The sequence below is a fragment of the Biomphalaria glabrata genome, chromosome 10 (assembly GCF_947242115.1).
Source record: "Biomphalaria glabrata chromosome 10, xgBioGlab47.1, whole genome shotgun sequence".
NCBI classification, from domain to species: Eukaryota; Metazoa; Mollusca; class Gastropoda; family Planorbidae; genus Biomphalaria; species Biomphalaria glabrata.
Genome location: NC_074720.1, coordinates 2,057,569 through 2,069,202, shown reverse-complemented (window position 1 = coordinate 2,069,202; position 11,634 = coordinate 2,057,569). Strand labels below are relative to the sequence as shown.

At 37.1% G+C, this 11,634-nt stretch overlaps 1 protein-coding gene across 2 annotated transcripts in view; it reads right to left on the bottom strand.

Moving 5' to 3' along the window:
* Positions 1 to 11,634, bottom strand: part of LOC106057857 (myelin regulatory factor-like) — a 114,115-nt gene that overhangs the window by 5,052 nt on the left and 97,429 nt on the right. For both annotated transcript variants that reach the window (XM_056045215.1, XM_056045217.1), the window contains 7 exons: positions 10,525 to 10,739; positions 8,739 to 8,909; positions 5,286 to 5,353; positions 4,252 to 4,399; positions 2,932 to 3,085; positions 2,091 to 2,193; positions 25 to 117 (listed from right to left, as the gene is read on the bottom strand). In XM_056045215.1, coding sequence (XP_055901190.1) covers positions 25 to 117; positions 2,091 to 2,193; positions 2,932 to 3,085; positions 4,252 to 4,399; positions 5,286 to 5,353; positions 8,739 to 8,909; positions 10,525 to 10,739 — 952 coding nt within the window. The remainder of the gene's footprint in view (positions 1 to 24; positions 118 to 2,090; positions 2,194 to 2,931; positions 3,086 to 4,251; positions 4,400 to 5,285; positions 5,354 to 8,738; positions 8,910 to 10,524; positions 10,740 to 11,634) is intronic.

Here is an 11,634-nt window from a genome sequence, read left to right as displayed (position 1 = left end):
TCAAAAGCCTTTTAAGTTACTCACCACTGAATGACCTTTTATAGAATGAATGACCTTGAACTGTAGGATAGTCCTGAAGTGATTACCAATACTTAATGACCACTTTGCTATGTTTTTCTGAAAAATGAAATCAGGTCACAATGTGGGTCATGTTCTTTCTGATATGTTTAATAGCATAGATCAGTCATATGAAATCATGGTTATATTATATGTACACTCAAAAAATAATCTTATATTCTGAAGGAACATCCTAATCATGTTAAAACAAACAGGTATCACTGACATGTACAACTTGTACACCTCACTAAACTTTTCCTTACAATTCTCTAATGTTATAATAATAATTATAATAATAATAATAACAGTGGAAACTGTTAAAGGGACTACGATGAATTTTGTTTCTCTTTAGCGAAACTTGACCCTGGCAGCGCCAGAGAATGACTACTCGTTCATTTCTAACATAATAATAATAAGGCTTGTCTTCAAGTCTGATGATTAATGAATGAGGAATGCAGTATTTCTTAAGGCTACCCAGCCCCAGCTGTGACCTACATATTTTGCCACATCCAGGGCAAGCATAACCGTTGGCAATTACGATTTTCTTTTGCTCTCAGCGTCTGTCTTCGAAAGCAGATTTTCTTTTGGTTTGAAATGTGTAATCCCGTGGCGTTTGTGAGTGACCTCCAGATGTCTCATTCTGAGGCCGAATAGATGCAATTAGCATAAGGAAATGATTCTTTTGGATGGGCGGTGGCTGCGACTTTTAATTTCAGGTTCTTTGGGCGCCTCCAAAACCATCCAGCTCTAATGGGTACTTGACATTAGTTGGGGAAAAGTAAAGGCGGTTGGTGGTTATGCTGGCCACATGACACCCTTGTTAACTGTGAGCCACAGAAACAGATGAACTTTATATCGCCTGCCCCATAGACACAAAGTCTGAAAGATGGACTTTACTTAAATTATTTCTTTTGTTCTTTCATAAAAATGATTGATGATACTGCTGGAACTATTTGCTTGGGTGCTTTAAGCTATAGTTTATGTATAATTATTATTTCATTTTTTTAACATTTACTACAGAAAAGAGAAACTTTACTTTTATATTTTAATAAAAAATTCAACAAAAAATAGGCCCTATTATACCCACTGTTTTTATTTCTTGCTAGAAATTAGTTATGAATGCTACTGAATTAGTAAATGAGTTATCATAATACACTGAATGTATTTGAGTCAAAGAATAATTTCCTTCACAAACCTTGTTTGTACATTGTTATGGTAGGACTTAAGTTATATCTCATGTGTTGAAAGGTTGACCATTACTAGCTTAACATGAAAATGTCCTGGTCAACAGGTCCACATGATTGTGTGTGGAGGTATATGAGGTGTGTAAGATTTGGAGCTAGTTGAAAGCAGGAGGATGAGAAAATTCAAGTTGGAGACTGGAGACTGAGAGAGTTAGTCCAGATTTGTTAGAGAAGTTTTCCTATCAGAGATCTGTAGTGTCTATTTTTTGTTTGCATTGATCTGCTGATCCACATGACGTCTATAGTAGATTGTTAAATAGTTTAATAAAGTGTTTTACAAACTATACATTTCAGTTGAGACTCCTTGGAGAGTGTACTATTGCTCCACGGTTAGGATAAGCAGTTCCTACCGCCAAAAGTCTGAACTAGGGCTTGGAGTTGCTCCCCTCTAGACGCAGTTCCTACCGCCAGAAGTCTGAACTAGGGCTTGGAGTTGCTCCCCTCTAGACGCAGTTCCTACCGCCAGAAGTCTGAACTAGGGCTTGGAGTTGCTCCCCTCTAGACGCAGTTCCTACCGCCAGAAGTCTGAACTAGGGCTTGGAGTTGCTCCCCTCTAGACGCAGTTCCTACTGCCAGAAGTCTGAACTAGGGCTTGGAGTTGCTCCCCTCTAGAAGCAGTTCCTACCGCCAGAAGTCTGAACTAGGGCTTGGAGTTGCTCCCCTCTAGATGCTAACCTTCATTACCACCCAGACAACATCTATGCTGATTCTGTATATACAATATTTCTTAAACTTTCACAGCTACGTAATAATTTTTTATCCTTTTAAATTTTATTGGGTTCAACTTACGTGCTGCAAAATCTCTCCAGTGATCTGACTGTCGACGTTAGCTGTCGGACAAATCCACATAAATCTGCTGTTACACAAGGCCATGTGACTCGTTGTTGGGGTGCTGGAAGAGAAAGAAGTCAAGGGGCATTACTCTAGTACACTTCTGCCCAAAAATAAAGACCATTCACACCACAACAATTTCTGTCACTCTAGTGGCGGAGCGATAGGGTTAATGTGTGTGACCTACTGACACACATGACTCAGGCAAATCACGGGTCAACGGCTGTCAATGGACAAGGGATAGTACTGCTAGTACACGCAAATATGACCCGTGTTATGGTCATGTCATTGAGAGCCTTTCGACCAGAGACAGTGTGTAAGAAAGGAGTTCAGTCCAGGACAGCAAGGACGGTGCGGTACAATGTGAGTCTTCGAGAATGTAGCTGTACTAGTCCAGGAGTAGACAGAGAGACTAATAGTGTTCAGTTGGCAGTTCTGTTAGTACTACAAAGCATTTGTATATAGTGTAACCAATATATATACATCTATAGTTTGTCCATCGCGGTTTGATGACAACCACTTTTGTCATCCAGGGGGCTGAGGGCTTTACGCTGTGGTTTTGTGCCTCCTCATGTGGCTGGTGAGACCTATGTGAGCAGCCAATAGAGTGGTATAGGCTGTTGATGTATTTAGCAATTAAACAAAAACATTATTATTTGCAACTTTTGTCAAGTTGTTGTGTTAGATTTGTGTTGAGCAGCCAGGTAGAGAAAATCTTAACAATATACAATTATTTACATTTAAATCATTCTTAATCCTTGTTTGTACAAAGTTTGCCTAATGGAGCACTAACGATTACCTAAACTCCAGCTCAATCTGGTCAAACCCAAAAGAAGTGTTGAGCGGTACATAGTAAGTGTAGTTGTTGGTGTGACAATTATTAGGCACGCAGAAATTGTCGTCCAGAATGTAGTTCAGCTGGGAAATGCGGATTGTAGGTCTGGGAGCATCATCTGTTGAACAAAGGAAAAAATGATAATGACATAAACCATTTGTCTATTTGGGAAGCGTGGTTGAGAGGCTAAGTGCGCTTGAACTTAGCTTGGCTCGGCTACCTATGAAGGGGGCTCGAGGTTCGACACCCGACTCGGGCAGAGTTGTGTTTACTGAGCACCTAATGGCAGCACGGAAAAACCTTCTCCTAGATACCCCCTCCCACCCACTGGTCCACAAATGAGATTGGACCAAAGCGCTCTGAAAGTAGCACTACATAAAAGCCATAATTTATTTATATAAAGAGGGCACCAGTTTGAATCCCAACTTGAGCTGAGTTGTGTTGGCTGAGCCTTTAAAAGCAGCAAGGAAAGGTTCTCCCAGATAGCCCCCTCCATCCACAGAAACACAAAAGAAATATAACCATAGACCAATGCGTTTGGTATAGCAATTTTTTTAAAATATCTATTAAATTATTATTATTATATTTTTCAATCAATGACAATTTGGTAAGGATCTTTTGCATATTTTTCAACATTCTTGATGCCCTCTGGAACACATTGGTTTATCTTTCTTTTTTTTTTACATGTTTAGGATGTTTCTTAAGATTTGAAGATTATTAAATCCTAACCCAAACGGGGCGGGTAAGCATAGGCAGGCCTCAAATCTGGGCATAGTCCAGAATGTATATGACACAACTAGTCAGCCATCCATCGTATTAATTAACATTCATTAGGGTTTCACTGTGAAAGTGTCACTGCTGCTTGACAGGCCCTAAGAACTGCAACTCTGGTACATATTTTGATCATTCAACATAATCACAGTCTCGCTTGACATTGCCTGTTATATGTTCACCTACCAAGAAGTGGCAGTATATTGTTCTTATTGAATAAATGTCATTTTGTCTGCTAAAGTTGGATTCAAGTCAACCTATACTATTTATGTTTGTTACGTGTTAAGTGTAGCTCCAGGATGAACTAACCCAGCATTCTTTAACATTACACACATTGATAACAAACACGTCAATTACAAACATGTACATTGCTCAATGGTAATATAAACTCAAAAAAAAAAAAATCTACAAAATCTCAACTAACAAGATGCTAAGATAGTGTTAATTTATAGCTTGAAGTCTTCATGCATAGTTTGGTATGAGATTTATCGGGGGGAGAAAAATGGTGCCTACCAGCTCCTCTCTTGTAAACCTTCTTGCCGCCAATGTTGTGGTTGATCACATCGTACATCGGGCTGTTCCCGTCCATGTTGCTGATAACATAGCCATCGGGATTACTTCCAGACGGTATGTGAACAATGACTTGAGGCAACTTTGTTGTCTGAAACACACAAAATAGAAATTTACATGAAGCTTGTTTAGTTTTGAACGCTCCTTTAGAAACTATGACATCCTAACTCAAACCTTCGGCAGAATTCAGAATATCGAAACGGGGGCATGTTTGAGATCACGATTATTGTAACAACAGTCCGAAGAGCAAACCACAGGACCAGGTGGACATCCTGCGGTAAAATTACATACTAAATAGATCCCTATAAAATTGTATGCACTAAAAGACCAAATAAGAAAATCTCTGCATTTTTCTCATGTAGAAACCTACAGTCATTGATTCTCAGCTGTTACTTATAACTATATAAAGCTGGGGCCGGGTAGCCATGGGAAATACTGCATTCCTCACTAATATTCAGACTGGAAGACAAGCCTTATTATTATTATAAAGTAAGGCTGATAATGGATGGCTGCCTGGTCATGTGGTTTGCACCTGGACTGCCTTTCAGATTTATCAAAGGTACCGGGTTCAAACCCTGCCCGCTCCCATCCCCTTTCGTCCTGAGGGAGGTTTGGACTAGGAAGTAAATTATCTTAAACTATGAAGGAACATCCAAAACATGTAAAACAAACAATCTCTCACACATTTATGTGAGTTTATGGAAACCAAACAATGTTTAAGAGTTACTTGCCCTACCTTAGATTTAATTTTAAACAAATCAGTGTTAATTATTTTCTAAAGACACTGAAATTAATATTTGGGCCAGATATCAACATAAACTGACACTTGGACCAGCTATCACCAAAGATTGACACTTGGACCAGCTATCACCAAAGATTGACACTTGGACCAGGTATAAACAAAGACTAACCATGTTATCAGCAACAAAAATTGTACTTTAACCAACAATTGTAATTACTAAAAAAAATGTCCTTACTATAATATTTGTAGTTTTGGATTCTTCCTCATCTCCTTTATTCCCTGGCTCATTCTCACTGACAGAATCTGCAAACATATGCGTCAATACATCAACCAATAAATAAACACAAAATAAAACATTAAGATGGATACGCAAGACTGTAGAGCCAGGTTATGGATGGGGTTTAATAGCAGTGGGATGTGTGGCTGCCACTTGGCTATCTTTCAAAGAGGCTCAAGTTTGAATCCCAACTCAACTCGAGTCATGTCTGCTGAGAGCCTAAAGGCAGCCTGAAACCTCTCAGATACACACTTCCCCCGTATGTCAAATAAAGAAACACTGAGGGCACTGAGCTGTGACATGTAAGATGAGGGCACTGAGCTGTGACATGTAAGATGAGGGCACTGAGCTGTGACATGTAAGATGAGGGCACTGAGCTGTGACATGTAAGATGAGGGCACTTAGCTGTGACATGTAAAATGAGGGCACTGAGCTGTGACATGTAAGATGAGCTATACAAAAGCTATTGTTAAAAAAAATAAATTTAAAAGGTAATAAATAATTTTAAAAAAAATAAAATATTGATCTGGGCAATCAATGACCACATATATCCACAATAAATTTCTGTTCCACAATAGATGGCACTAATTTCTGTTCCACAATAGATGACACTAATTTCTGTTCCACAATAGATGGCACTAATTTCTGTTCCACAATAGATGGCACTAATTTCTGTTCCACAATAGATGACACTAATTTCTGTTCCACAATAGATGGCACTAATTTCTGTTCCACAATAGATGGCACTAATTTCTGTTCCACAATAGATGGCACTAATTTCTGTTCCACAATAGATGGCAATAATTTCTGTTCCACAATAGATGGCACTAATTTCTGTTCCACAATAGATGGCAATAATTTCTGTTCCACAATAGATGGCACTAATTTCTGTTCCACAATAGATGGCACTAATTTCTGTTCCACAATAGATGGCACTAATTTCTGTTCCACAATAGATGGCACTAATTTCTGTTCCACAATAGATGACACTAATTTCTGTTCCACAATAGATGGCAATAATTTCTGTTCCACAATAGATGGCACTAATTTCTGTTCCACAATAGATGGCACTAATTTCTGTTCCACAATAGATGGCACTAATTTCTGTTCCACAATAGATGGCACTAATTTCTGTTCCACAATAGATGACACTAATTTCTGTTCCACAATAGATGGCACTAATTTCTGTTCCACAATAGATGGCACTAATTTCTGTTCCACAATAGATGGCACTAATTTCTGTTCCACAATAGATGGCATTAATTTCTGTTCCACAATAGATGGCACTAATTTCTGTTCCACAATAGATGGCACTAATTTCTGTTCCACAATAGATGGCACTAATTTCTGTTACACAATAGATGGCACCAATTTCTGTTCCACAATAGATGGCACTAATTTCTGTTCCACAATAGATGACACTAATTTCTGTTCCACAATAAATGACACTAATTTCTGTTCCACAATAGATGGCACTAATTTCTGTTCCACAATAAATGACACTAATTTCTGTTCCACAATAAATGACACTAATTTCTGTTCCACAATAGATGGCACTAATTTCTGTTCCACAATAGATGACACTAATTTCTGTTCCACAATAGATGGCAATAATTTCTGTTCCACAATAGATGGCACTAATTTCTGTTCCACAATAGATGGCACTAATTTCTGTTCCACAATAGATGGCACTAATTTCTGTTCCACAATAGATGGCACTAATTTCTGTTCCACAATAGATGACACTAATTTCTGTTCCACAATAGATGGCACTAATTTCTGTTCCACAATAGATGGCACTAATTTCTGTTCCACAATAGATGGCACTAATTTCTGTTCCACAATAGATGGCACTAATTTCTGTTCCACAATAGATGGGATTAATTTCTGTTCCACAATAGATGGCACTAATTTCTGTTCCACAATAGATGGCACTAATTTCTGTTCCACAATAGATGGCACTAATTTCTGTTACACAATAGATGGCACCAATTTCTGTTCCACAATAGATGGCACTAATTTCTGTTCCACAATAGATGACACTAATTTCTGTTCCACAATAAATGACACTAATTTCTGTTCCACAATAGATGGCACTAATTTCTGTTCCACAATAAATGACACTAATTTCTGTTCCACAATAAATGACACTAATTTCTGTTCCACAATAGATGACACTAATTTCTGTTCCACAATAGATGGCACTAATTTCTGTTCCACAATAGATGGCACTAATTTCTGTTCCACAATAAATGACACTAATTTCTGTTCTAATAAAATATGTTTAGCAAGGAGGGTTATAAAATTAAACTGATGTCTACTATATAAAACACATTTGGAGAATTTAAAATCTTTGAGACATTTGTATGACAGTTTAAGCTGCAGTTTCAAACGCTGTAATTTAATTCATGAACTGATTTTGTTACAACAGGGTAGAGATCTACTAATATCTAAAAAAAAAAAAAAAGTTAATATTGATCTATGTAAAGGGAAGGCACTCTATTTTAATTCTCTTTTCACCCTGTGTGCCTGTCTTGGGCAAGGGTTTTTCTTTAGGTCTCAAAAGTGTGTCTCATAGTGCCCGGGAGAGTTCTCCAGCCATCTCTTTTAGAGGTCATTATTCGCCAGAGAGAAGAGTATAACACAAAAGGAAGAAGGAGGATCAACTTTAAAAATGATAAAAGATAATGACTCAGACAGTTCTTGGGGCCCACATGTGATGTGTGCTACAAGTATAATAAAAGCTATAACAATGCAATGTCGTCTGCAAACAAACAGCCAGATAGATTTTAACTCCCCTTGATTCTTTATCTTAATCACAGCATAATGAATTACCTTCAATCACATTTAACTCTATTGGTGGTTTAAGTTGACCTTCTGCCATCTTCAATGAAAACTTTACTATAGTATATCTACTATCTAGACTAGACTTAACTAGATCTAGAATACCGTAACTGAATATCCCCGAGCCTATCTACTCTACTATCTCAAGACTGAGACTCTGGAATCTAGATCTACACTTTAGATCTATTTTTTTTTAAACTTAATTTAACTAAATTTATATCACTGTTATAAACCTAATTATAATTCTTGTTACCGCTGCCACCATTTTGATTATCATGAACGAATAATAACAAGACTCTGGATATAACTTATAAGACATGAAATCAGCTGTTTAATCTTACGCCATCTTGGTTGCCAACAAGTTACAAGGGATGTTACTCCCAAACACAGAGAGGTGCAACCTATATAAAACACACATCAACACTATTCCTATCTTTGATTCGAATATAATCTAATTTTATCTGAGTACAACTGAAGCCAGACGAATTTCTTTTCCCACTAACATATAGTGCTGATCAAGCAGTGTATTAAAAAGTCTAATTAGCAACAGACCAAATGTATACTCACAGTTTGGACTCTCCATGCCTCCTCCCTCACCTCCTCCTATCACTACCACATTGTTCTCATCCTCATGAGGAGGGGGGCAGCAATATTTTTCACAATATCCTCCTGAACAGGCTGGAAAGGGGGGGACCACCATTTGGTTACCAGACTGCGTGGGGAGCGGAGCCAAGGTGACTGGAAGAGTGAAGTCAAAATATTATTATCTTATCTTATGTAAAGTCAAAATATTATTATCTTATCTTATGTAAAGTCAAAATATTATTATCTTATCTTATGTAAAGTCAAAATATTATTATCTTATCTTATGTATTGCAGACGTTAAATAATTACATCCTAAACATTTCATGTGTCAATCTAGTCATTGGTTAATATGCATTATTGAATGCATGACGCATAGAACGTAATCATCTTCTTTTTTTATGTAACGTCTGTATTTTATAAGATAAGATAAGAAGATAAGATAGTCATAGATGTTAATCAATGACTTATACTCTGCTAAGTTTAGAACATACACAAATTTCAATACAATAGAATTGTAAAATAAACAGAGGCCCATTTATATTGCAGATGTACCTTCAAAGAAGAAGATAATTACGCCCTACAGGGGTGAGTGGTGGTAGAGTGGTAAAGTGCTTGGATTCTGAGCCGAGAGGTCTTGGGTTTGAATCCCGGTGAAGACTGGGATTTTGAATTTAGGATTTTTAAGGATGCTCCAGAGTCCACCCACTCTAATGGGTGTCTTATAAATAGCAGTACTCATTAAGAAAAGGAGATAGTTATGTCCTTATGCTTATCAATGTGTTTATCTAGTCGTGATTGTTAATTAGAGACTTAAACTCTGCTACTGCTAATTCATTGAATTTCCTCTTAGGCAGCCCATTTCATGCTCTAATGACACTAGGGAAGAAGGAGCACTTGTACAAATTAGTCCTAGCATTTGGAATAAGAAATGCACCTTCTATATAAGCTTTGTCTTAAAAATCAATTAATGTAACATTTATTAAACACTTTGTCTTAAATAATAAAAATAAAATGTCCAACTATTGTTCCAGTCAAGTATTACCATAAATACCCAAAACACCCTAAAAAAAAGAACAAAGAATGACAACTTTGAAAAACAAAATATTTAACCTCACATTTGATTCAACCCAGAGTTAGGGTCCTTAGAACACTGTTATATAATCAAAATGTTCTATTGTGTTTTTAAGCTAATTCAATATTGTTTCAAGCCTAAAATTGAGTAAATCAATTAAAAAAAAATGTTAGCTCTTTGTAAAACGCCAGTTGTAGAAGCAGAAGATGGCAACTCTGAAATGAAAATCTACACAGAACATTTTCCTTTCCTAGCAGACGCCAGGTTTTCTCAATAAATATTTTACAACACATGGAATTGAAATAAAAATTACTCAAAATAATATTAAAACTTGATACATTTTTGGCCTATTTCCATTTCCAGCTTCCCTAGGTCATCATCATCTATTGAAAACAATTTTTTTCTAGAACGTAAAGAATAAATGTATTTTAAATGAAAACCACTTGGCTTCTGAACCAAGGGGTCATGGGTTCAAATCCTGGTTATGATTAGGATTTTTAATTTTAGGATCTTTAAGGCACCTCTGGGCACCTATTGAAAACAATTTTTTTCTAGAATGTAAAGAATAAATATATTTTAAACCTAAAAAAATATATATAAATCGTTTTGTGTGTAAATTACTTTAACTTTCTGAATACATTTTACTTAATACTTTTTTGTTTTAAAACAGGTCAGAAGAAATAATGTAAGAGTTACCTCTCCTGGTAGTCGTACTGGTCGATGAGGTGGTTGTAGTAGACATCGTAGTGGGTGATGGTGAATATAGTACTGTGGTTGATGAGGTAGAGGACAGTGAGTTGGTACTGGCCGTAGGTTTGAGATCAGAATCAACAGGAGTGTTGGCCACACTGGGCAGTGAGGTATCAGCCTTCTGGCGTTCCAGTATATACAGTAATGCCAGAGCTCCAAGACTAAAATAAAAGGAAACAAACTTTAGATCCCAATTTTCAACACTGTCCTTATGATATTAAGAAGTACAATCCTCTGAAAGGCATTGAAAACAAGTCTCCAAGACTAAAACAATAAAAAAAACTTCCACTTTTCAAATTGTCTTATAATTAGAATCCTTTGAAAGTAATTAAAAACAGTTCCAATGGTTTATATAACTCATCAGGAGACACGGTGGCTGAGTGGTAAAGCACTTGGCTTCTGAACTGAGGGGTCCTGGGTTTGAATCCTTGTAATGAATAGGATTTTTAATTTTAGGATCTTTAAGGCCCTTGAGTCCATCCAGCTCTATAAAAAAATATGGAAGTTGGTCATATGACACCCTCGTAGCTGTGATCCACATAAATAGATACATTTTTCTACACATAGCACTTACGAAACAGACAGGCATTAGTGAAAATTCATTCCATAAACTTGGTTTCTAAACATATTTTTAATGTGGAATTGTGGGATTGAAATTTTTCTCTTAGCTACTTCCCATGTGACTCAAGAGGCCAATCCTAGACACACATCCACCATCATTGGCTAGACATCCGTAGTCACCAGACAAAAATGGGAAAATTGTGTTCTAATTAGGCCTGTACGTTTTATTTTTCTTTTTCATTATGTCCTTAAAACCCTCCCAGGCCCGACCCACCCCCAATTTTGCTTTTTTTTTTGGGTTGGGAGCTTGCAGCACTACCTAAGGCCCTAGCTTGCCAAGGGGATCATCAGTAACAAAATTGGAGAGGCGCCTCGAGTAACAGTTTTAGAAACACTATCTAAGGCCCTAGCCTGCTAAGGGGATTATGAATAACAAAATTGGAGAGGCGCCTCGAGTAACAGTTTTAGAAACACTACCTAAGGCCCTAGCCTGCT